A 27,780-nucleotide genomic window follows, 5' to 3' on the forward strand; every position below is an offset into this window, starting at 1 on the left:
AGTCACAAAACCAGCAGGCTGCAGAGGTGGGCCAAGAGCTTAGAAGGTGTGACTCCAGAACTCAGAGCAGGTTTACGTCCCCCGGGGGCAGGCAAATTCTCCTCCTCCTAAACACAGCACAGCGGCAGTCGGGACAGTATAACTCCTGTCTCTAAAGGCCTATGAGAAAGATGACTGACTGGCTGATGGAGAGAGAGAGGGAGGCGGGAGGGAGGAAAAGTGGAGCGAAACAGGGAGAGAGAGAGAGAGGAGAGAAAGAATTCTGTACCTCTGACTGCCAGTGCTCCAGGAATCCTAAGTATAAACATCCTTACTAGTCTCATGGTTACACATTATCAAGAAACAAGCTTCTTTCCTCACCGTTTTCCAAAAGCCTGGCTGGCTTGACTGTGTTTGTGCTCTGCCGTTAGACAGCAGTGCAAACGAGGTTACGCTGCCAGTCTGACCCCCAGGGCAGGCCTGCAGCTTTGCGGAAAGAAAACTCTGAGCAGGAGGAGTAGCCTGGGGTGTCCGACTCTTTGCAACCTCATGGACTGTAGCCCGCCAGGGGATTCTCCAGGCGAGAACACCGGAGTGGGTGGCCATGCCCTCCTCCAGGGGATCTTCCCCACCCAGGGATCGAACCCAGGCCTCCCACGTGGCAGGCGATTCTTCACCGTCTCAGCCACCAGGGAAGCGCTGGAGGAAGTTCCCCAATTCCTGACGTGTTCCTCATACTTAGCACCAGTCACAAGGGAGGGCTAGCGTAATGGGGACAAAGGCACAGAGTAATCTCTGTACCTGGAAAACAACTCAAAACCACAGGACGGAAACCCACTTTCAACCTGACAATTAGCCACATCATTCCATTCGCCAAGAAACGCCAGCACCGAGATGGGCTAAGAAAGAAGTCTTAAGCTGCTCTTCTTTAAAAAGCACCAGACAGCTTAAGTGTACTTTGAAGACCTTAATTTTCACATTAGTTTCCAAAGAGAAGTTCAAAAAGTTTTGATCCTCCTACTTCAAAGTACCCTTTCTAAGTACAAAGAGATGAATTGTGCCCAGATCAGAAAAAAAAAAAAAAAAAAAAAGATGGTTTATCTAGGCTTCACACCTACCACTTCTGTGGGCCTATTCCAGTAATACAGTCATTAAGTGTCAGTATTTCCACACGGCTAATGACATCTATTTCTCTTCTTCCAACTGTAGAGAGTTTATACTTCCTCCTCCTAAATCAAAAGGAGTGAAAAACAATGACTGAAAAACTCAGTATGATCAAATTCATCTTCCTCCTCTAGGGGCAGCATCACTGCTGCTGTCTGCCTGCGGGACCCCGTGGACGGCAGCACGCTAGGCTCCTCTGTCCTCCACCACCTCCCGGAGTTTGCTCAAATCCACGTCCATTGGCAGCGCAGCATTATCCAAGAGCATCGAAAAAGTAGGCTTGGCCTCAAAACAAGTTCTATGACCCTGAACAGATTATTTAACCTCTCCAAGCCTTGGTCTCCTCATCTCTAAAACATCTATGTCTCACGGAGTTAAGAGTGCTAATGAAGAGGACAATAAGTGCAAAACTCTTCTAGAAAGGCTCAGCAAATGGGAGCGGCACCTGCTGCCCCTGTGGCCGGGAGACAGAGCAAGACGGACCGCTGAGCTGGGAGAAGGGGAGCCAGAAACACAAACTACTGACCAAGACAGTCACTTCTGCAAAACAGGGCTTCTCCGACACCCCAGCCCCTCAGTCAGAAGAAACACTCGAGAGGGAAAGAAGAGTCATCACAATCACATGGGCTAAATGTCACTTCGTCAGCCTCTGGTTAGCTATATGTGTGGAGTCTATAGGAAGAAATCAAGAGTAGCTTGTGCATCAAGAGACACAGAAAATAGTCTAGAAAGAATTTCAGACAGGTATGGAGACACTATTTTCAGTATGCAAAACTCAGGTGATATGGTCAAGGCAAATAATTTTTTCCCAAAACACGTGAATTTACTTATCAAGAAGTTTTATACAGTGCCATCCCCTTTCACTTTCTTTCTAAAAAATAAAATAAAAAATTCGGTCCTAAAGGAAGCCATTGGTGGGGCCAAGCTAAGTGGGACTTCTCAGGAGGCACAGTGGTAGAGAATCTGCCTGCCGATGCAGGAGATGCAGGTTTCGATCCCCGGGTCGGGAAGGCCCCAGGAGAAGGAAATGGCACCGCACTCCAGTATTCCTGCCTGGGAAATCCCATGGACAGAGGAGCCTGGCGGGCTGCAGTCCACAGGGTCGCAGAGTCAGACACGGCTGAGCACCACCACCACACCATCCAGCGAGGCAGACGCCTGCATCAGGGTCAGACAGGGGAGACACAGAGCCCAGAGGAGGAGGGCGCTGCCCTGCCTGGACCGTCAGCCGGGAGGGATGAGGGAGGCGTGCGACAGAGAGGGGGTGCCAGGGCCGGGAGGGGTGAGGGAGGCGTCCGACAGAGAGGGGATGCCAGAGCCCAAGCAGGGTGGAGGGAGCAGCCTGGGGCAGGCGTGTAGAGAGAACCCAAGTGGGATGACGAGGGAAGACAGCCCAGCCAAGAGAGAGAGCCGACCTATGTTCAGGGTTAGAAACATGTCCCAACAGGGACTGGACACAGAGGAATATACGGTTACATGTAGGGGATTAATCAAATAAGTAAACATTAACAACAGCAAGGAAAATGGGAGTTAGGACTCTCACTGTTAGAGAAAGGGGATTAATCAAATAAGTAAACATTAACAACAGCAAGGAAAACGGGAGTTAGGACTCTCACTGTTAGAGAAAGGAGTTACAAATACAGAAAGGAAAAAACAAAAACTAAAATGGACCCTGAGATGTTAGGTTTAAATTGTGGATACTGCTGTGAACTCACGGAGGAATAAATACACATGTAGTGTGTGGGTGTGTAACAGTGTGTGTATACCTACATATTTTCCAGAGCTCTATACATTGATAAGAAAACATAGAAGTCGCAACACTAACAGCAATGAGCGCATCCAGAACCAGGATCTTGGCTTCTAAGAACCCATTCTGCATTATAAAGAATCATGTTTTAGATAAATAGCTGATTCCAGGTCCGGGATAAAGAAAGCAGAAAGTGTGCCTAGAACAACTTGTTATTCCAGAAAGTAAGGAAGTGGGCACCAGGGCAACGGAGTCCCCACGGCCCGATCAGGACAAGTGAGCCTGAATACAAATAATAAGGGTATACAGATTAAAGCCACATGCCCATGCTGATAACAAATTTTTTCATTAAAAAAGTACGGCTTTATATAAATAAATAAATACACGGAGAAGTCTGATGAAGAACAAGATACTTATATGTTTTTTTTTTCTTTCTTTTCCTTTAAATTTATTAAGGACCTTCCCACAAAATACATACTGAATACAGAAGGAAAGAGAGTCACTTTATGGCGGAAACCCTCTCCAGATACCTCCTTAGTCAGGAGATCAGACCAAACATCCTTGGCGATGGGGCAAATCACAGTCTCGTGTCCTCTGACACGCATCACAAGGACGTTAACACCACTTCTGCGATTTTAGCGCCAAAGATGCAGAACCTGGATCTAACCACAAGGAAACAAAGTAAGGGACAGGCTACACAAGAGCTGGCTTTCATCCTCAGACGCGTCAAGGTCATGAAATTCAAGGAGAAACTGAGGGACTCTTCCAGATTTTCCTGAGGGAGACTAAAGAAACATTACATGGAACACAGTGGGCGATTCTGAACTGTACCCTTTTGACACAAGGGACATCACCGGGGCAACATCAGAGATTAGACGGCCACAGAGGTAGAGTATCAGCGTCAACGTTAACGGGTGGACTGTCCTTGGCTGGAGTATCCTTCTTTGTTGAAAAACGCATTCTGATATTTGGTAGTGAGGGGACATAATGTCACCAGATGGTTCAAGAAAAAGTCACTACACTACACATGCAACTCTTTTGGAAGCTTGAGATTTCAAAGCGTTTTTAAAACCGTTTTTTTAAAAGAATGTCTCTATGGGCATAACTGAGTCACTCTGCTGTGCAAAAGAGACTGGCACCACACTGCAAATCAACCACACTTCAAGAAGAAATAAAAAATCTTTTGTTATTTCACGTATTTATTCACATGACATCGTTATTTTGTCTTACAGGCATTTCCGCTATCAGACTTATTTTGAAAGTACACATTTGCTCCAACACAAGTGACGTATTCGGGAACAACCTGAGGATAACTGGAATTTTGTGTTGCTTATGTTCAAGTCTGTTCATGAGCGACATCCAGAAAACCACAACTGACTGAACGGACACACGCCGATGTCTAACATCTGCCAGCGGCCTCAGTTCATCCTGAGCGAGGTGTGTGTCATCCCATACACACTGGATGTTACAACAGCCAGTACTCTTTCAGCACGCTCCACAGTAACTCTGGAGTTGCAATTCTTCGGATTGCCCACTTCTACCGGCAAATTTCAGGTCTTTTTCAAAACAAAGTGCCCTATTTTTTGGTGTTTCTTAACCATTTAACATGTGTCAAACTGTGCTGGTTTCATTAGGTTCCTTATGTTTTTGTTAATATGACACTAATTTAGTTTTTAAGTGTTATGTGCCTAACCCCATCTTGCCCATAAGCTCTATGGTTTTTATTCAATAGTTTTGTATAGCATAGAGATTTTTAGGGACATTTAAGTCATGGTATAACAGAACTAACTGCATTTGATATAATCATCTTTACCAAAAAGAATAAATTGCATGATTGGTGTCCCCCTTCCGTACATACAGGAATGGGGAAAAAAGAGCATGGAGAAAGTTAGTTTGGTTGCTCTCGACAAACTGGAGGAAAAAACATCAGACTGGAGAAAAATAACCAAGTGCAAGTAGGGTTTTTCTCTATATATTTTACTTATGTGTTTATTTGGCGGCACTGGGTCTCAGCTGCAGCATGTGGGATCTAGTTCCCCGACCACGGATGGAACCTAGGCCCCCTCATTAATTAAGAGTGCAGAGTCTGAGCCACTGGACCGCAAGGGAAGCCCGTTAATAGGTTTTTGAGAAAGATTTTATTTCTGTCTTGGAGAACCCAATCAAAGGAGGAGATAGATCAAATATCTCCCATTAAATTAGCCACATTATAACATTTAGTGAAATTTGAGGTCCTTCTATTTTAACTTTATTAATAGTGTTTAGGAGTGAGACTAAACTGATATGACGTCACAAGGTCCAGAACTTCCCATCAAGTTTTCCACATGTTTTCTTCAGAGCTTTCAAGAGTCATCTGCCAGAAATAATCTTATGTAAAGACGCTATGTTTAGTTAAAATGAGAGAAACAGAACTAACCAGGAAAAGATATTACAGCAAAGAGATGGTACGAGATTATTCCAACACAAACACTCAAGAGTATTCACTAAACTGCCGCCACCCTTATAACATCAATTCTCTCGGCCTAGCAACTCCTAAGGTATACAATTTTTAAATATCTGTTTGTGTATACAAAGAGAAGGAAACAATGAAATGAAAACATTTGGGATGAAAAGATGATTATGAATAAATTACGGTAAACTCCTTTATCATCCTTAAAGCTGATTAAATAGTTTAAAAACATTGCTCAACAGAACAAGGGTGGTAACATTTATTAGATCCTAAAAAACATGATTCATTCTGGAATGCTTCCGGATGACACAAGCTTACTAAAATAATCTACTGGTGAGTGTGTTCAAAATTCACAATGAAGAGAGTCAGCTTTTCACACAAACAATACAACCCCCCAAAAAAAATACAACCCAAAACTATGGCTTCACCCATGCTGACTGTTTTACTTTTTTAATGAGAGGACTAAAATTAATATAACTAATAATACAATTAAATCAGTGGTGGTGTTCGTGTGTGGTTACTGGGGAATGTTACTGAACACAAATCACAAAATCTGTGCCAACACAGGTCCTAAAAGTGGTACTTTTGCCATTCTTTCCTTTGCAAGGTTGGCACCTGGCTTTGGTCAAGTCTAGTTCAGTCGCTCAGTCGTGTCTGACTCTTTGCGACCCCATGACATGCGGCACGCCAGGCCTCCCTGTCCATCACCAACTCCTGGAGTTTACCCAAACTCATAAAGAGTTGCTGCAAACCCCAGCAATATATTCTCAGAAAAACAGGCCAAGAGAACCAAAAGAACACAGCTGGTACACACGAGAGCAGCAGTCGTCTGCTCCCAGGGCACCTCGGAGACTTCAGCGTCCTCAGCCACGGCACCTGCTGCTCAAGCTCAGGACTGCCTCCGCGCTGCCACCAGAGCAGAGAAAGGTCTGCCCTTGGCAAGCACCTGACCTCCGTTCTTCCAGCTCTAAACACCCAGGGTTCGAAAGGATGGGATGATAGAAAAGACAAATCCTTTGGAAGCTGCACTGTCATCGACTCTCTACTGGGTCCCAGTTCCCCCCTGTCCCTTCCCCGCTCCTCCAGCTGAGCGCCATGGGAGGACCTGTGAGAGGGCAAGGGGGCTGTTACCTGTTCAGCATCTGCCTGGCACCGAGCCAGGCAAACTGACAAACACTCTCTCCTTTAATCCTCTCAATGAGCCTGTATTTATATACTTCTGGTCTTCCCTTTCTATATATCAAGAAACACTCATTTAGGTAACTGGATCAGCAAGACAGCTGAACAGAAATGAAACTCAATTATCCAAAGGTTTTAAAAGTACAGGTTATTAATTAGTCTAAGCTTAGACTTTTGTCTTGTTGGGGGAAGGGGCCGTTTCACATTTACATTTTTCACAAATATGAAGGTCACATCAAAAATCACCTTTGTTCATGGGAGTCCATTATACTATGCACTCTACTTTTGTACATATGTTTGAAATTTTCTATAATGAAATGAAACAATTAAGAGAAAAAAAATCTTTGTCATTAAGCCAACCCAAAAAGTAACTCTTACCTAAAGTTAATTTCCCACAGTGCCAAATGAAATTCAATTAAATCCAAATCTTCTAATTCACACAGACCTGAAGATTTCTGGATACTTAAAAGCAGAATGAAAGAGCCAGGCATGCCAAGTCAACAACGAAATAGAAAAATCAAGCCAATACCAAAACCAAATGTTTCACTTCCTCCCACTCACATTCACACACTCTCTCTCTCTGGGATTCCAGTTGTCCTTTGCAGACAAAGCAAATGATGGGTGCCAGCCTAACACAAGTCAGCTCAAAAATAACCCTAGCAACAGAGGCAAGGTTATCTCCACCTTCCACCCAATAGCAACACTAGCTGCTTAGGAATAACAGATTTACTTTTCATACCAACCATATGGACTTCCAATTTCAGAAAGTGTTTCTTATCGCTCCTCGGAAGAAGTAAAATGTAAAACAATTTCTCATTGCCTAGGCAAAAACTACCTCTCAAATACTGATGAGCATACTCATGACAAAAAGTATAGCTTTGATCACAAATTTGAAAACACCAAAACCACTAACCTAAATATTTTTCTAATTCAAAATGAGAAACAATGCTCCTAGCAATATACAAGAATTATTATATCTACTTCTTCCTAAATCAGGACTGTTTTCCTGTTTATCGATTTTTATTTTATCTTTATTTTTTTGGCCAAGACATGCGATTTGCAGGATCTTGGTTTCCCCAACCAGTGACTGAACCCAGGACCACAGCAGTTAAGGTGTTGAGTCTTTACCACTGAACTGCCAGGGAATTCCGTTTATCATTTCTTCATCTAGATTTCAAGTTAAGGAACAAGACAAACCATTAATACATTCATTTATGATTTGCAAGTTTGAAGCATTATCCTACACATACTATGTAAGATACAAAGCACCTCAAAGGGTTAAAATCCATGTTGAATCTTAAATAGGTAAAACTTTAGAACCCCTACTTGTCATCTGCCCACAAACCAGCACCCACCCACACCCCCACCCCCAGCTCAAAACCAAACATCTGACTGAACTGGGCATAATTAATCTGCAACTGCGTTAGCAATCATACTTTCTATTACAATTAATATCTTTACAAATCCATGTTTTCATTTGATCCTTTTTAATTCTTCACCTTGAAATCTTAATAGCACAACATACCCAAATGAGCAGAGAATTGGCTAATTGTTACTTTTCAGGACCTCAGATCTGTCCACCTCTACCTTACTTTATCGATTTAACAAATATTTATTGAGAACCTACTTCCCTGATGGCTCAGACGGTAAGGAATCTGCCTGCAATGTAAGAGACCCAGGTTCGATTCCTGGGTCGGGAAGATCCCCTGGAGGAGGGTATAGCAACCCACTCCAGTATTCTTGCCTGGAGAACTCCATGGACAGAGGAGCCTGACCGGTTACAGTTCATGGGGTCACAAAGGATCCGACATGACTGAGCGCCTAACACGACGGTGTGCCAAACCAACATTCTAGGCAGGGATACAACAGTGAACAAGAAAGATGAGTCCCGTGCATTTGACACATACAGATCCAGGGACAAGCAGGAGTATCTGAGTCAGCCAGAGAAAAGCTTAAGGAAAGAGTCTAGTCTATGCTAGAAACCAGGCAGGAAGTCCACGGGGCTAGAGGGAGAGAAGAGGCATAAATGAAACTGAAGAGGAAGGTAGAGGCCAGACCACAAAAATTTTCCTAAGCTACCATCAGGAGACTGAACTTTATCCTAAAAACCATGAAAGCCACTAAGGGGTAGAAGACAGACAAATGCTCTCTGAGCACTTTCTCTCTATTGCACTGAGAAAGTACCAGACCTCTATTCTAAAACCAATACTTCCAGGTGGAAAGGAAGAGGCCCCAGCATACAAACACATCCTCCCTCTGTCGGTCGAGAGCATCTAGGTTATTAAGAAACTTCAGGTCACTGCTCACCACCATCGCCATGACTCTATTCAGGAGATAAACATCGGACATTCCATGTTTAAATATAAACACCCCCGGGTGGCTCAGGGGGAAAGAATCCACCTGCAATGCAGGAGATGCGGTCTTGATCCCCGGGTTGGGAAGATTCCCTGGAGTAAGAAATGGCAACCCACTCCAGATTTCTTACCTGGGAAATCTCATGAACAGAGGAGCCTGGCGGGCTACAGTCCATGGAGTCACAAAAGAGTCTGACGTGACTTAGTGACTAAAGAACAGCAAATATAACCACCACCAAAAACAGGTACAACCAATGGGCCCCGGGCTGGGGCTGGGCGGGGAAGGGTGCTGTTAAGAAATGCAATGTGTCTTCATGAATTTCTTTAAAAATTTTGCTGCCTTAAATATCTACAATTAAAATATATCCACTATTATTCTTGGCAATGAAGGAATGTTAACATCAAATGACCCTCAATTAAACATACCCTCTGGGAATATAAAAATCACTCAAAATTCTGAGAAGCTTTTACTAAAATGAAGCCATACTCCCTTGTTGAAGACTTAAAAGTAACAGAGCTAGGGTATTCAGATTATTCATCACTGTATCCCCAGACCTAGCACACTGTAAGGGGTTAACACAGAGATTAAGTTAGCTTTAAGAGAACTGCCAAATCAGACGAATGCAAAGTCAAGTTTGTAAATTTTTTCTTTCGTTACAGGCTTCAAAACACAAAAATTTCCCAAGGACCCACCTGTTTTAAGTCACTATCATTATCATTCACATTTGGATAAGTACATTTGAAACTCAGCTGATACCAGGAAAAAGGAAAAAAAAAACATATCAAAGTGCCAAATTTTACTATGGCACCGTTGCAGAAGTTCAGCAGGTTTTACACGTTCGACTCTCCTATTTCCTCATTCTTTAACATTCCCTTCATTTTCTGACAATATTATAAAGGAAACCGGAAAGAAAGAAATCACGTGTTCCTATCACACACCTCCTAGTCGGCCAGGCCACCACTCTGGCAGGCCATTCCTCATCACCACCTGCCATCCTGTGCTGCGCCGGGGACGGGGCAAACAGTGCTCTCCTGAATAAAGAATTATTGGTATTCAAAAATCGGAAGGAAAAAAAAATCATACTTAACATCAAACTCAAAGCCATGCATCCAGGTCAATGCTCTAAGTATCACCACATATTAAGCAGCAAAACATGAAAAGTGCTGGTTAATCCAGATCCGAGGCCAACAAAATGCCAAGTGGTATTTACTTTTCACTGTTGTCAAGATCAACATACGCTTTCATTTCTGTATGGAAGAAAGAGTGAGCCCAGTGTTTCATGGACTATGCTCATCAACCTATAATACTTTCTAAATGTCTCTTCTAAATCACTAAACTGTACTGTCCCCAACACCAAAAAGTTGGTGTTCTAACATCTGGCCCTGTCTTAACATGGATTTTCAGAGAACTGCAATTAGAAACAGAAAAGACTTAAATGCAAGTGACATTTCACTCCTACTGAGCAAAATAATCAACAAATATCAGAAAGATTTAGATTCCCCTCCTCCCCTTTATCAGAAGAGTCATAGGACTCTTCAAATACTTGAAACATCAAATGGAATCTGTAGAGCATGTCAACTTTGGCAAAGACAGTAATCATTTTAAAGACCAAGAATCAGAAATCAAGAAACGAAGATCAAACTTAAATGAGAGGGGGAAAAAAGTAAAAGAAAGATAAGCCAAAAAACCTTGCCTCCTGCTTTCTCAAAAATCAGCTCAATTGCTAGTGAAAGGTTTCCGTAAGTTACTGACAGGCTGCCTATGGAAACCTTTCTCCAGGGAAACAATAAAAAAGAAACACGTACAATGTAGCGAGCAAAAGTTAAGCCATAAAACTTACCAAGTAGTATATTTTTTAAAATAAAAAGGAAAAATATAAATAAACTGAATCTCATTAAAGTTAAAAGCTTTTGCGTGTCAAATGACACCTACCAATAGAGTGCAAAGACAACACACAGGATGGGAGAAAATACTTGCAAATCATGTATCTGTAATGGTTTAATTTTTTTAAAATGTAAACAGCTCTTACCAATAGACAATCCAATTTAAGAAGGATAAAAGAAAAAAGAAGAAAAAAGAAATAAACAAAAAGGGCAAAGGAGCCTGAACAGACCTTTCACTAAGCAAGATAGACAAATAGCCAATAAACACATGCGAAGATGCTCAACCTCATTACTCACTAAGGAAATGCAAACCAGAACCACAATGAGCTACCATTTCACACCTATGGGGATGCCCTACACAAAAAAATACACACTCAGAAAATGAGTGTTGGCTGCAAGACTGGAGAAACTGGAAACCTCACATACTGCTGGTGGGAATACAAAACGGTGCGGGCACTGTGGAAAGTCTGGCAGCCCCTCAAAGAATCACTGTTGCCGTACTGTTACTGTTCAGTCGCTAGGTCATGTCCAGCTCTTTTGTGACCATGGAACGTAACCCGCCAGGCTCCTCTGTCCATGGAATTTTCCCGGGAGTGAGTTCACTGGAGTGAGTGGCCATTTCTAACTCCAGGGGATCTTCCTGAACCAGGGATCGAACCCACATCTTCTGCTCGGCAGGCAGATTCTTTACCCCTGAGCCGCCTGGGAAGCCCTAGGATTACCCTATGACCCAACCATCCCACTCCCAGGTAAGTACTCCAAGAATTGAAAGCAGGGGCTCAAACAGATATGTGTGTGCCAGCATTTACAGCAGTGCTATTGACAACAACCAAAAGGTGGAAGCAACTCAAGTGTGTGTCAACAGATGAGAAAACAAAATGGGGCTTACACACGAAGGAATATTTTTCACCCATAAAAAGAATACAGTTCTGACACATGCTTTGCTAGGGATGAAGCATGCAAACATTCTGCCAAGTGAACAGGGAAGACGCTAAGGGACAACCAGTGTGTGATTCCACTCCCACGAGGTACCTGCAGCAATCATTCACAGCAGACCAGCAGTTGCGGGGTGGGCCAGTGGAAGAAGAGTTATTGCCTAATGGGAAGCGAATTTCTGTTTGGGGCAACAGAAACTTTTGGAAATAGTGGTCCTGGTTGCTTAACATTGTGAATGCAATTAATGCCACTGAATTGCACATCTAAATTAGCAAAATACATGGCAAATTTCATGTCAGAAATATTTTACCACAAGGAAATAGCAAGGGGAAAAAAAAGGACAGAGGTGTTTCGGGCAAAGTGAATTCAAAAATCACAAAACCACTGAATAATTTAAATTGGTCTCTCTTCTCAGACTCCCTCCCCTCACTCCTGTTAAAACTCAAAATAAGGATTAACTGAAGAAGCAACTCTTTCCCCAGGTTAAACGCAATCCAACAACAAAGAGGCTAGTTTGACCACACAATAGTTTCTCCATTCATTTCAATTTATATTTAAGTGCATCTAGTGTGCTAAGCACAACAAGGACATTACAACCCAGAGAACCTCCCTATCACGACTCCATAGATTATGAAGATATGGATAAAATGAGTTTTTCTTTAAAAGTTAAATGATTAAATGGGTTTATTTAAAATGTAAAGATTTACAGTAAGTACATCAAGAATCCTGACGTCAGTCTACTGTCACCTCTGGCCCACCTGGTTTAACTTTCCTAAATGGGCAATTTTTTTCATTTTTCTGCAAGAGAATAAAGGATTATTTTTTTAAACTACACAAACAAGACCACAACACACCATTTAAGAAAATACTATTTTCTGACCTTTAAAAGCCAATAGTCTACCAATCAGAAAATAATGATACACATCACAATCATGAGCATAATTTAAGCTCAGTGTCTAAAAAGCACAACTCCTCAAAATTGGGCAACTAACAGTTCCATGAGTAAAAAAAAACACAAAAAAAACACTGTTTTTCCATCTTTCCAAGTATACAGTTGTTCAACACCTGAAAATTAAGCAAAAAGTTTAAGTGTCTATTAATCATACTTTTAGGACCACTTGGGGGTGAAAAAAATTCCTTCTCCATGGATATTTAAATGTTTTACAGCTCTTTAATAAAAATAATAAACAGCTGTGCTCACTAGCACATCTCTAGGTTGAGTTTTAAAACACGACACTGAACTTTCCTATAACCTACACTTCCCTGTACGTGACAGTCCACAACATTTTTCATCATTATAATCATGCTACTAATCGCCTCAGAGAACTCTTCATAATTGATGATGGTAACTAAGGCACTTCAGAACAATGACCAGCTTTCCTTCTAGTCATGGCAAAGTACCTGGGTATCTCTGTCACCTGGGAAGGAGGCGGAACACTACTTATAGTCTAATAATTACTGACTCAAACTAACAAAAGGGGCGGGAAGGGGTGGAATCTGAGAAGAGACACCACTTTAAATTATTCAGTGTGATTCCCAGGCTTGGGAAAAACACTGGATTCATGGGATCAGCAGGAGGTATGAATGCCCTTCGATATAAGCCACAATATTAAAAAGAATTACTGGGTCAAAATGTAATATTCATTTTTCATTTAACATCCAATTACCTAAAGGACTGAAGATGGAGCAGAAGCTAATGAATCCAGGGCTCCATTTCATGCTTAAAAGCAAAAGTGTGAAGCTAGAGGGGAAAAAAAACTGATTTAGCAGACTAAAACTTAAAAGGATTACCCAGGGGACAATAAGGGGGGAAAGAAAGAAGATTTAAAAAAAAAAAAAAAAAGAAAAAGCTGTAACATCCCAAAGATATTTCCACAGAATTCTTTAGGGTTTTTTCCCTTGGATCATTCTTTGTCATAATGATATCAAAGACAGACTTTGGTGCAGACATTCTAGGTCTTATTTTCAGGGCAGATGTCCTCATGATGGTTACACACTGACACTTCACAGAACCCACCGCTCAGTATTTCACTAAAGGTGGGAAGCTAAGTGAATGAGAGGTCCGAATTTTTTATTTAATAAATGGGGCATCTTTACTTGACAGAACTCATTATTCCTTCCCCTAAAAGGGTCAACTCACACTTGCTCAGAACCATGGAACTTCCGGTCCGAGAGGGACCCTGGAATCTGCACTTGAGTTCATTGCTTCAGTTTACAGATGGGAAAACTGAAATAAAGGCTTCCACCCGGTTATTGGTCAAGTTGGACTGGCGCCCGATCCTCCCCTGAGTTTAGCGCTAGCATTAGGCCAAGAGGACACCTCCTATGACTGTAACAATTTACACAACTGCTATAGGACATCTCCTATGGTTATGACGAAATGGAACAATTCTGAGCCTACAAAGTGTTGTGCCAAGCTCTGTGCCAAGCCCCCTTCCATGCATTCCACTCAATTCTCTCAGCAACCCTGAGGAAGATGGTATCATCCACTGGGCAGATGAGAAAACTGAAAATAGTCTGCCCACTCAGTCAGAGTTGACTCAAATCCAGGTCTGATTGATTTCTAACAGTTAACTCCAGTGTTAGTCAAGTCCGACTCTTTGTGACCCCATGAGCTGTAGCCCGCCAGGCTCCTCTGTCCATGGAGTCCTCCATGCAAGAATACTCAGTGGGTAGCCATGCCCTTCTCCAGGCGATCTTCCCAACCCAGGGATCAAACCTGGGTCTCCTTCATCGGAGGCAGATTCTTTGCTGTCTGAGTCACTAGTTCACTTTTATCCTATGATTCTTACCTTGGCCTACAGGGTCCTATGTGGCCTGACCCCTACTGTCTTTCTAAGCTCACTTCCTACCACTTCATCACTTATAAAAATCCAGTCAACCTTCACGAGGTCTTCTGCCTCAGGGCCTTTACATAGGCTTGACACCCCCATCACCACCCTAATCTCCAGACCTGACAGTGACCAGTTCTACCTTCAAGTCAAATATTGCTTCTTTAATGAAGCTTTCCCTAACCACTCAGTCTAAAATAGACCCTCAGTTACTCTCACCGCTATCCAAAAATATTTTGCATATTGGCCGTCTCCCCACCAGAATAAAAGCACCACAAAGGGGAAAAACCTCCCACTAGAATGAAAACACCAGGATGGCAGAAATGTTCTGCCTTATTCATTTCTAGACTGCCCAATACCCAAAAGAGTATCTGAAAAGAGGGGCAGCAATCAAAAAATACTACTTATTCAATAAATGAATGAATGCCTATATCTGAACCTCCACCTAATTAACAGCTAGTATCACAGAATTTAGAAATTGATTAGCTGGTTGTGGTGGTTTAGTCGCTAAGTCATGTCTGATTCTTGCAACCCCATGAACTGTAGCCTGCCAGGGTACTCTCTCCATGATTTTCCAGACAAGAATACTGGAGTAGGTTTCCATTTTCTTCTCCAGGGGATCTTCCCAACCCAAGAATCAAACCTGGCTCTCTGCATTGCAGGCAGTTTCTTTACTGACTGAGCTACAAGAGAAGCATCAATTGATTACGTACTATCTTCAATTTTTCTCTAGGTGTTTCTTATTATGAACCTTATCTTTTCAATTGCATGGTATGTGCCTCAAGGATATCTTATAATTCTCAACTTTGGACAAGTTAATGACTCAATCTGGGCTTATAGTAAAAAATCTAGAAACGAAAGAATAACTCAAACCAGCCCATCCTAAAGGAAATCAGTCCTGAATATCCATTGGAAGGACTGATGTTGAAGCTGAAACTCCAATACTTTGGCCACCTGATGCGAAGAACTGACTCACTGGAAAAGACCCCGATGGTAGGGATGATTGAAGGCAGAAGGGGACGACAGAGGATGAGATGGTTGGATGGCATCACCGACTCAACAGACATGAGTGAGAGTAAACTCTGGGAGTTGGTGATGGGCAGGGAGGCCTGGTGTGCTGCAGTCCATGGGGTTACAAAGAGTCGGACAGGACTGAGTGACTGAACTGAACTGAAAGAATAACTGCCCTTTCACTAATAGTGTACACAGGCCTTCCTCTTCTGAGGTTATCTCCTTGAACTTCTTTGAAGTCAACACCCAGTATGTTTGCTTCTGTTTAACCTTCTGCTTCTGATTAACCTTCAACTCCGGGAGTTGGTGATGGACAGGGAGGCCTGGCGTGCTGCCCTTCATGGGGGTCGCAAAGGGCTGGACACAACTGAGTGACTGAACTGAACTGAACCTTCATCTTGACCAATGTTAACCACTAGTTCTCTCTCTCGTTCTCTGGCAGGCCTCTGCGGCATCACAGAGCCTACCTCTCGCTTGCTAAAGCTCTATTTGCTTTGTGCAGCTGGATGTACACAACACATCTTCCATGATCTAAAAAGCTGCTGGGACTTCCGTGGTGGTCCAGGGGTTAAGATTTTGCAGGGGGTGCAGGTTCGACTGCTGGTCGGGGAGCTAAGATGATTCCACATGCCTCATGGCCAAACAACCAAAAGGTAGAACAAAAGCAAGGTTGTAACAAATTCAATAAAGACTTTAAGAATGGTCCACACCAGAAAAATCTTTAAAAAAATAAAAGCTTCAAAATTAGTGTTAAGTTGCTCAGCTGTGTCCAACTCTTTTGTGACCCCATAGACTGTAGCCTGCCAGGCTTCTCTGTCCATGGGATTCTCCAGGCAATAATACTGGAGTGGGTAGCCATTCCCTTTCTCCAAGGGAATCTTCTCGACCCAAGGATCAAACCCAGGTCTCCTGCATTGCAGGCAGATTCTTAAAGAAGTAAGTCAGCAGCACTTCCGTCTCTACAGCTTTGGAGTTCCACAGTCTTGGAGAGCTCTAAAGAGTCATGGCCACACAAGGAGACCCTCCTTCCCGGCGATCTTATACCGTATTATACGCAGCTCCCATGGGCCTGTCAAGCTCACTAAAGGAAATGTCAGGGTCGGAGCAGAATTAGCTACTGGCTGGAGTACTGAGGCCCCGGAATGGCAACTGATACTATCTGAACTATCTGAACGCTGCTTCCCAAGTCCGTCTGGGATCAGCACATTTTCACTGTTAAAGAGACTTCTACTTCAAACCTAAGACTTTGTTTCGACATAGCAAACTTCTGCAGAAAGACATAAAACATCACCAAAATCCTGGTCAAATGTGCTGCTCAGTTTTATAACCTCAATCTGCTCTCCAAATGTGCTTTCCTTCTAAGAAGACTGATACAATGTAATACTCAAAGGAAATAGCTGGGTGAGCCAGCGAGTGAGGAGAAGCAGGTCCTTTAACAGGGTGGTGCCTTTTAATTCTCTAAATAACCCACATTCATAGAGCGATTTTCACTCCAGAAAAGCTAAGGAACGAAGTGCACCAAAGCATTTTGAGGCCACTTTCATGTGAGGAACAACAATTTTCATACTATGCTTAGGAGAGGATCTGAAATTTTCCTGGGGTTATTAGAAAGAGTTGCATTTGATTATATAAAACATGTATCTTACCTAGAATCTTAGGTCCAAATCTTGTATAGAATGTGCATGAATTATCAACTTTCTATACAAAAAACTTTTCACTAGCAGTTTGGCTAAGACGCAGTTCTAGTTTTTCAAACAGCTTTGTTTTGTGGCCAAGGATAAGATCAGAGAATCAAGGAAACTTGCTCAAGGTCATCTGGTCAAATCAGGTGGGACTGAAATGACTGATTTCTGCCTTCCAAAAGCCAGCCATACATCAAACTTGTCTTGGAACTAAGCAGGCCCAAAGGAAAAAATCACTCTTCCTTTCCTTCCCTCAATAATCAAAAGCAAAATTAAACAGTGGAACTTCAATAATACGTCCTCAGTATATAGACTACTGCTCTAACAATGCCGGGCATCTGTCTCAAAATCAGTAACTGAAACTATTTGCAAACGTGAGTAACTGCTGTAACAACCTTCCCATGTGACAGCCCCATAAACGTCAAGAGTTTAAAAATCAGCCCTTCAAATGCACATCCATAAATAGTTCACTTCGCTTATCTTCTAAAAGACCTGGTCAGACTGGAACAGAGGTACTCTGAGCTCTTGGATTTTTTCTAAGTTAAAGAATCAAGAGTAAGTCCAAAGTTCTCTTCAGAATTCTGAAAGGAACAGGGATATTTCAACAGTGCAGGTGAAACAAGTGATGAAATCAACAGGAGCCACTCAGGCTGTAGAGGGCAGGGGGCTACAAAGATGGAGGCATGCACTTTCATAACCACATTCCTTTTCCTCTTCCTTTTTCAAAACTCCCACCTCCCTGACACTTCTGCCCCATCCTCTTCATTTCTACTTTTAAGTTGCTGATGTTAAAACACTACTTTTGATTTAATAACAAAAACATAATGGCCAATGAAGCCGTATTTTTAAATTACTTAAACCGGATCAGCATGGGGATATCAAAGTAGCTAAGAGCACTCTGTATTTATTACAAACACATTATAGCCCTATTTAGTGATCCTCCTCACATCCAATTTTCTAAGCCAAATGGTACCACGACCCCCATTTGAAATGACCCTCAAGCCCAGAAAAATTTCCCATCGTTCTCAGACTATATGATATTGAGAGCCAGCGTTAGATCTCAAAAATATCAACAACAGTTATGCTGAAACTGTAGCTGGGATATATTACATGTGAGCAACTTGAAAATATTTATAACTAACGTGATTTTTCTCACATCTCAAATTCAAGTCTGCCTATTTCCGAGTACAGCTTTAACACACTCTTGGATTAAGGACTTCACTTTAGCCCTTGAGCACAACGTGGCCACAGGGTTTACAAAGCAAACCAAAGGCAGGACTGGAAAAAATTAAACCTGGAAGGAAACACCAGTCTGATACTTCCCGTTATGCCAGAACACAAAATCATCATTAGTTGAAAATGTATTAGGTTGAGTTATATCAAACTGCCAACATACAACTGGTTTTGACCTGCAAAAATGGAAATTTCACATGAATATCATCTAATATTATTTTCTATGCTCATTTTAATAATTGTCTCAAATAAGGTCTTCACAGCCCAAGGCATATAAAAGCTGCTCTTTCTCTAGTTTGCCTTAACCTTTTGAAAAAAATTTGTCACCCTCTGTCCAAAGCTGATTATTTAAAAAAAATTAAGTCGGTTAACAGGAAAGCCAAGATAAAGAAAATCACCAAACTCCTCAATGCGAGAACCCAAAAACCACTCCACATCCTTCCCACCACTCCCCTTTTCCCACTAACAGAATTTGAATCCTAACTTGATCTGCCCTTTAGAAGACTTACACTTAAGGAGAAATTAGTGACTATTTCAGTGCTTTCCAGCTCCTTCAGTTACCAGTGAGGAAGCAATTGAAGTGTGGTAGAGCCCACTGCTTTACACTGGGGTTCCGCTGACCTAAAAATCTACCACTGAAGAATTTTAATTAAGTTGATAAGTTCCATTTTGATTCAGAATCCTGCTTCTAATCTCTCTAATCAACAGGGTGATTACCAACCCAGTGGGATATATTTTTCCATTTAGACATAGTTGATATATGCACCCACACCAGGAAAAAACCTGTTCCTTTCACAAAAGGGGTTATGGCTCCAAGATTGCCTCTAGGTTCAAACCCATCATTTTACACTCAATTTTATTAGAGTCTAATATCCAATATGCTAATGAACTCTTTTCTCAATTAATTCCCCTAATTACTCACCTCTTCTTATTCTGCCCAAATTCCTAACTCTTCACCAGACCACCCACAGTTCCTTCCTGGAGGGAGATGCTTCTAAAACACTGTCACAGCTACCTGATATTACCTGTTCTATCGTCGAGATCGAGTTTGTAGTTCAAATCATCAATATTAACCAAATGAAATATGCTCTTTAAAAAAAAAATCAGGAAAGAATCTTCTGCTGTATCTGGAAATTTCTCTATTCGGCTAGTTCAGCGTTGATAGGTCAACAGAAAGGCACTAATCATTACTACAATCCTAAAGGGTTTTTCTCTAGAGTTTAACCATCAACCCCTTCCTAACATCCAAATAATCCAGACTTTTTAGAGCAAAACTGCCCCACTCCAACAGCATCTTCTGGTCATTTTTCACCTTAAACTGAGGTTTTCTTATGGCCTCACGGTCATGCCAAGTCAGGCAAATACATATCTTAAGCCTTCCATCTACTCCCTTCTTTCTCAAAAGCTACATACAGTAGCTCTTTTAAAACTCTCTAAGCATCAAGTACAAAGGTAAGTGCCTTCAAAGGGAATTTATCTGCTTCCAGCTTTAAAACCCTATGAGGTTTTTTTCATCCTAATGCACACCCCCATTTTACAGAGGAGAAAAACTGAGGCTAAGTAACTTGCTCAAGGTCATACAGGGCAGGGACCAGAATTCAAGTCTGACCTCCAAGTTCCCTGACCTTAACCCTCAGGCTGTTATTTCCTTCCAGTATCTTTCTTCTCCTCCCTGATGTCTGCTCTGAGGTCTTAGACAGCCTCTGCTTGGGCAGGGCTCAGTTTCTCCAGAGCTGCCTTTCCTTTAAAGGCTAAGCCTTTGAGAGAAGAATCAGTATCCATTCCATCTTTTCTCCACGCTCCTCCTTCCCACCTGCACCATTTCCCCAAGGCCCTAGTCACAGCTCCTCCTCTAGCGCCCTCCACCCCCGCCCCGGCCCCAGAACAGGTCCCCTTCTACCCTTAACGCCAGGAGAGGCCAGAAGTGAAAGAAGGGAAGAAAGGAAGAGGCCACACAGCACCCCTTCCCCAAGACTTCAACCGGGAAGAAACTGGCAGAGGACCAGAGAGGGGTGGTGAGGGCTGGGGAAAGGATAGGCAGGCGGGAAGGGAGCGGGGAATGACAAGGGTGTGCCCTTGGGGGTAGGCGGGGCAGGGGGAGGGGATGGAGTGGCGGCGTGGGACGCTCCGGGGCTTGCAGATTGAATGGGGGGTGGAACTCCGGGGGGGAGCGGGGAGATGGCACCCCGCGAGGAAAGGGATCTGGCCACTCGGAGGAGGATGTGTGCGTTGGGGCGGAGGACCAGGAGGCTGTAACGAGGAAAAGTGGAGGGAAGAAAGGGCAGGGAGGGGGAGCGAGCAGGAAACGGTGGGGTCGCCGGCGAGCGGAGAGGGGAAGGATGGATGGGAACCGGGAAGGTGGGACGCCGGGAGACCCCGGCACCGGGGCTCCGCGGGGAGGGTCTGGCCGGCTGGGAGCGGGGAGGTTCGGGGTCCGCGGAATGCCGGGAACCGGAGCTGGAGGAGACCCCGGGGCGGGAGCTCTCGAGGCGAGCAGCGGGAAGTGGGTGTTCTGGGGAGGCCAGGGCCAGAACAGGGGCGTCCCAGCACGACGAGGGTGTGTGTCGGTGTGTGTGTGTGTGTGTGTGGGTGTGTGTGTGTGTGTGTGTCGGTCTGTGCGCGCGCGCGAAGGCACCTTCGGGTTAGCGCGGGGAGACGGGGCTGAAGAAGGGCAGGGGGTGGGCGGGAGGCTGGCGGGGGGTGGGGGCTCCGGAGCCCGCCGGGGTAGAGGGCGGGAAGGTCCTGGTCCCCCGAGGGCCCGGCTTGGGGCGGAGGTCTCCCGAGGATCGGGCCGGAGTCCCCGTAGTCTTCCAAGCGCCAGGCTCCGAGTCGTCTCCCAGCCGGGTGTCCTCCGAAAGCCGGGGTCCCCCCCGGGCGGGGCGGGGGGTTCCCGGAGTCCTCCCCCCGGAGATCAGAGCGGCACCCCCCCACCCCGGGCCCCTGACCCCCCTCCTACCTATGCCCGGCGCCACATAGACGAAGTAGAGCAGCGAGGACGACAGCGAGAAGAAGAAGAGCGCAGCGAGCAGCGAGCGGCGCGGCAGCCGCAGCAGCCCCCGGCGGACGCGCATGCTGCAGCCAGGCCGCCGCTCGGGCGCCGGGCCGGGCCTGCTCCCGCCGCTCCCCGTCTGCCGCCTCCCGGGCCGCCGCCGCCGCCGCCGCGCGGGCCTCGGCCTCCGCCTCCCCGGCCTCGCCGGCCGCCTCTCTCCGCCGCCGCGCCCTCCCAGCCGCCGGCCGCCGCGGGCCCGGCCACATGAAGCGGGCGGGGGCCTGAGCGGCCCGGCGGAGAGCCAGCGGCGGGGGCGGGGCGGGGCGGGCCGCGGGGGCGGGCCGGGGGCGGAGCCAGCGCCGCCGGGCACCGTCGCAAAAGACCCGCGCGCGCGCTTACCGCGCGCTCCCCCCGCCGTCCGGCCCCCCGCGGCGGCCCGCGGGGGAACGTCGCCAAATGGCAACAGCCCCTCTCACCCGAGCGGCCGCCGCCCTGGCTTTGGGGGAGCGTCGCAGAAGTGCCCGTTGGACGCCCCCGACCTGGGAGCCCAGGGACAGTCTGCAGTGTCTGACGCGGCTGGTCACCCACTGCGACAGGAGAGCGGGGATTGTAGGCAAGGGGGCTCAGTACACACCTTCATTCAATCATCCATTCGGTTCACCGTTTATTGCAAGTCAGACGGGTGCGTGAGCATGTCTTGGCACTCGGGATGCTACATAGGACAAAACAGGCAAAATCTCTGTTTTCTTGAACCTAACACTCAAATGGGAGGAAAAAAGAAAGATCAATTCATAATGTCAGGTACTGATAAGTGATGTGAAACACAATAAAACAGAATATGTTTGAGGGGGACTAAAGTCAGGGAAGCCCTCCCTAAGGAGTCACATCAAAGAGTGAACAGCAGTTGCCAAAGCCCTGAGGTTAAAAAAGCTTGATCTGACCCCAGGTTGACTCAAGACCAGCATGGATAAAATCCAAGGACAGGTTGTAGCTCTGGGCAGATTCCACATCCCAAAGACTCCTAAGGAGCTTAATGATAACGGTCATCAAAGGGAAGGCTTGCCCTTGAGAGATACTAGCCTTTACTTACCTCATTAAATCACCCCCAACAACCTTCAGATGTGTGCTCTTATTATTCCTATTGTACAAATGAAGAGTGAGGCCCTGGATGGAGAAGCAATCCACTCAAACCTTGCAGTAAGAGATTAAATTAAAAATGACCGGGCTCAGACTTCCCTGATGGGACAGTGGTTAAGAATCTGCCTACCAATGCAGGGCATATAGGTTTGATCCCTGGTTCCGGAAGGTTCCACTTGCTGTGGGGATAACTAAGCCCATGCATGACAACTGCTGAACACAAGGCCTAAAGCCACAGCAGTAAGAAGCCCGTTCACAACTAGAGAGTGGCCCCTCTCGCTGCAACTAGAGGAAGCCCGCATGCAGCAACGAAGACCCAGTGAAGCCAAAGATAAATGAATAAATAAATAAAATCTTTTTTAAATGATCCATCTCTCAAGTTACCCTTGACCAGTAGATTGTAGATTTTAAGCGCCTCAGCATTCCATCTGGACCCTAATTCCTATCCTGAAGACAAATTGGTATCCTCCTATGTAGGACAGCATGTGGCCATATCCAAGCAACGCTTTCCGATCAGCCTCAGGCGGGAAGACCTCCGAGGCAGTGGGCACAGTAGAACCTGACTCAGCCTCAGTGGGCCGCCAGCTGAACTGGGGAGCCAAGTATCCCCTTGGAATGCCAGAGCAGTCAGAGGAAGAAAGGACTTTGCAGGGATTCTGTGAAAACCAACAGTTATCCTGCTTTGTATTCATTCCTAAAGTGGTTTATACTTTTCACGGTGTTTCTTTGGCTCTTTAAATGAGGGCTCTAGAGTCAGACTGTCCTGGTTCACTGACTCCTGCCTCTTGCATTCTTAGTTGAACACAACCTTAGGCAAGTTACTTAACCTCTCTGCCTCTCAGGAAAATGGTGGATATTATCAGTAAGGACTACATCAGATTGTTGTGAGAATTTGAGTAATACATGCACACTAGTTCTCAGCTGAGCAACACGCCCGGGAAATGGGATGAGAAAGAAGAGGCTTGAACGACAAAAAAGAAAAGCAAATATTTTGACTTGGACAGACGTGAATTCAAATCTTAACTTGGTCTCAACGGGCTGTGACCTTGAGCAAGTCACTGCACCCTCCGAGCCTCTGTTCACTACCTGTGAAATGATCCCAGCGGTGCCCATCCTATAGGGATGTACTGCAGGGTAAGTGAGATACAGAGGTGAGGCCTCAGACCAGAAATCTCAGACTAACTGGAACAATCTGACCTGCCACTTCTTTTGTTTGGACTATACAACGCTGCCTCCCTCTCAACTCTGTCTTTAATGAATGTTTACAAACACACAGAAAAGTTCAAAGACTAGTACAAGGAGCAACTGTACACTCTCCACCTGGACTGTTCTTTTTCCAAATTTAAAAACAAACTTATTTGTATACAATTTTTAAATGTTATTTTCCGTTTACAGTTATTACAAAATATTGGCTATGGTCCCCATGTTGTAGAATACACCTTTGAGCCTATCTTACATCTGATAGTTTATTCGTCCCCCTCCCTCATCCCTACATTGCCCCTCCCCCTATTTTTTCAGATTTATCTATATTCATATATAGTTCTTTTTCTGAATTATTTAAGTTAGTTGCTGCCTTATTGGTACTTCACACTTCAGTACTTCCACGGGAAATCCTAAGAAAAAGTACATTTTCCTACATAACCACAAAAATATTATTACACCTAAGAAAATGAACAGTAACACTACAATGAACTGTAATATCCAGTCCGTTCCCAAATTTGGACAGGGAAGCCTGGCGTACTGCAGTCCATAGGGTTGCAAAGATTTGGACACGACTTAGCAACTGGCCAACAATAGCGATTCCCAAATTTCCCCCTGGGTTTAAAAAATATCTTTGAGACTTCCCTGGTGACCCAGTGGTTAAGACTCCATACTTCACTGCAGGGGCCATGGGTTCATTCCGGGTACTAAGATCCCACCTGCCCCATGGTGCAGCCAAAGAGAAAGGAAGAAGGAAAAATCTAGAAAATATGCAAATGGCCAATAAGCACATGAAAAGATGCTTGCATTAATTTGTCATCTGAAAAATGCAAATTAAAACCACACCTCGATACAACATTGGCTGCTTGTTCAGAGGAAGAAAGGGAGCGTCTAGGGCCGAGCCTGGAGGAAGTCTGCCTTGAATGGCAGAGCAGGAAATTGTGACTCTGCCAAGGAGTCAGAGAGGTTGGAGGCTGGGTGAAGGAAGTTGAGGGAAGAGGTGCCCCTGCATTTGTGAGCGGATTCAATAACCATCCTCGGACGCATCATTTGGAACCCGTCCCTCCATCATTGCACGTTGGTAAATGACACTTATAGGACTGACTTCCTCAGAGTACTGCTGCGTGGAGAGATCTCGGGGACTTGAGTACCGCTAACAACACTGGGCCTCTCTGTGGGCTTCCCAGTCGGTGCTAGTAGTAAAGAATCTGTCTGCCAACACAGGAGACATTAGATCCCTGGGTCAGGAAGATCCCCTGGAGGAGGAAATGGTAACCCACTCCAGTATTCTTGCCTGGAAAATCCCATGGACGGAGGAGCCTGGCGGGCTACAGTCCATGGCGCTGCAAAGAGTCGGATCCAAAATGGGCTCCAGCTAGGAAGTGGGTGCAGGGATCTAGCTGACTCAGAACAAATGTCCTCCACAGTTGGATTCCCTTACCATCCATTTCTACCCTAGCCTAGGTGGGCAAGGAATTCCCCTGTTCACGGTGAAGGGGAGACCCTCCCACATCTGGACTATATACTGATGACCAATCTCCACTCAGTTTCATCTAAAATAACAAGGCATTGATTGGTTATTTTTTTCAAATGGAAGGGAGGGAAAGATGGTAAAACCTTTCCTCCATACCTCCTTTCATCTCCAAGTCAGGTTTCCAACTCATTCAAGCATTCATTCATTCACTATCCAGTCTCTATGTCAAACAAGCTCACTGTTTTCTGGTCTCTGCTCACATGTTATCTCCTCCAAGAGATTTTTCTCTAAAATATTTTCCTTCTCCCACCCAGAACTCTTTATCTCCTTACCCAGTTTCTTTTTCTTCATGTTACTTTTCGTCCTTGACATCACATGTATGTCTTTATTTGCTCCTTTTCTCTCTCCCACCTTGGAACATAAGCTCCATGAGGTCAGAGATTTTATTTCATTCTCTGCTGAATCTTTGCACCCAGCACAGTGCCTAGCATACAGCGTGCGTGAGCATTCAGTCACGTCCGACTCTTTGAGACCCCATGGACCATATAGCCCACCAGGCTCCTCTGTCCATGGGATTTCCCAGGCAAGAGTATTGGAGTGGGTTGCCATTTCTTCCAGGGGATCTTCGCGACCCAGGGATCGGACCCTTCGTCTCCTGTGCCTCCTACAGGCAGATTTACCCGCTGAGCCAATGGGGTAGGTGCGCAATAGTTGTCGAAGGAATGCTGAATGAATAGCAGATGTGCCCTGAGCACATCTGGGCCTGGCAGACCACAGGTGACTCAGAGGAGGTGCCTGCAGCCCAGCGGCAGGGTGGCCAGGAAAGTGAGTAACTGCGGTCCGATGCGGGACTCATAACCAGCAGTCTGGGGAGGTGGCCTGTGAGATTCTAGGTGGCCTTTGAAAGGGAGTCGAGACATACTTGCTCCAGGGGCAGGGAGGGGAGGCCAGCCTGCCTGGAGCAGCTGGTTCCTCCAAGGAAAAGGGGCCCTGACCCTGTAGCTCAGTAGAGGCCTCGGAGTCAGAAGGATCTTGTGACCAACCAGTTCTGCCTCTTTTTGACCCTGACTGCACGACCTTGGCAAGCCATTGCACCTCTCAGAGCCTCCATGTCCACATCTGTAAAATGGGGATCATAGCTCCTTCCTCCTGGGGTTGCTGTGAGGATTTGAGAGAGTGTCTGTAAAGAGTCTGGCATGTAGCTGGCTCTCAGTCAGTGGGAACTGTCCTGTTCTTACACTTTGTTTTCTGTGGGCCACAGGGAGCCCTTGAAGGTTTTGGAGGAGAGGAGTGATCTAACGAAAGGTGGAGGGTGGTGGGGGCTGGGAGGTCCCTGGACAAATTCCAGGAGAGCGTGAGTTGGGCCTCACATGCTAGTCAGCCCTCACTTACAGACTTGCTGGAGCAAAACACATCAAAGGACCTAGAGCCTAAAGTCAGTCAGAAATAGCACTATGCCCTCCCCAACCCCTCAAACTCTCCTGTTCCAGGCACCTGCCCCGAGGAAACCGTTGCCTAATCCATAAATGCTAATCACCAGTGGTGTGATAACATTGCACAGTGGGGACAGCTGAGTTCACCCTCCCAGGGGCAGTGCGCAGATAAAGATCGCTGACATGTCCTAACTGCTTTCCAGGCCCCAGGAGTCTTGGCATCGATTACTTCTGGTGCCAGAAGCCCCTGGTGAGGAAACCCTGACTGGGAGACTCCCCGTGGTAAGCTCCAGCTGGGGAGTTCATCAGCCCTTCCAGAAGAAACTGAGGCACAGCGCAGAAGAAACAGACATCATTTCCTGCCAGCAGCTTTGAGAGCCAGTGGGTCCTCCTGCCCCTCCACCACAGTGCTCCACAGCGGTCCTCGTCGGTGCCCCGCGGACCAGCTGCCCCACCGGCTGAGTCCCAGAGAGAGGAAGAAACTCCCCCGAGCCCCTTGGGCAGGGATGAACATATAACCTGAGCAAGAAATAAGACTTTGTTTTAAGCCTCTGACATCCAGGGGCTATTTGGGTCTGTTTCGGTTTTGTTTATCTAATATCTATTTATTTCCTCATTTGGCTGCGCTGGGTCTTGGTTATGGCACACAGGACCGTGGATCTTTCTTGAAGCATGCAGAACTCTTAGCTGCGGCACATGGGAGCTAGTTCCCTGACTAGTGATTGAACCCGGGTCCCCTGCATTGGGAGCACAGAGTCTTAGCCACCGGGCCACTAGGGAAGTCCCGGGGGCAGTTTGTTTTGCGTCAATATAACCAGGTGTATGACTCAGTTGTAAAGAATCTGCCGGCCAACGCAGGAGCTACAGGAGACATGGGTTCAATCCCTGGGTCAGGAAGATCCCCTGGAAGAAGAAATGGCAACCCACTCCAGTATCCTTGCCTGGAAAATCCTATGAACAGAGGAGCCTGGCGGGCTACAGTCCATAGGATCGCAGAGAGTTGGACACAACTGAGTGACTACGCATGCATACATGCAACTGGCTTATCCTAGCTGATCACAAATAAACTCTTGTGCAATTTGCTTTCTCTCGACATGT

At 45.4% G+C, this 27,780-nt stretch overlaps 1 protein-coding gene across 1 annotated transcript in view; it reads right to left on the reverse strand.

Annotated features, from left to right (window-relative positions):
* The window catches only part of B4GALT5 (beta-1,4-galactosyltransferase 5), a 72,176-nt gene extending 50,468 nt beyond the window's left edge, over positions 1-21,708 (reverse strand). The window contains exon 1 of the mRNA XM_065922156.1: positions 21,406-21,708. Within this exon, the coding sequence (XP_065778228.1) occupies positions 21,406-21,520 (115 nt within the window). The 5' untranslated portion in view covers positions 21,521-21,708. The remainder of the gene's footprint in view (positions 1-21,405) is intronic.
* Positions 21,709-27,780: the final 6,072 nt, after the last annotated feature.

Source organism: Muntiacus reevesi, chromosome 2, assembly GCF_963930625.1.
Source record: "Muntiacus reevesi chromosome 2, mMunRee1.1, whole genome shotgun sequence".
Taxonomy (NCBI): Eukaryota; Metazoa; Chordata; class Mammalia; order Artiodactyla; family Cervidae; genus Muntiacus; species Muntiacus reevesi.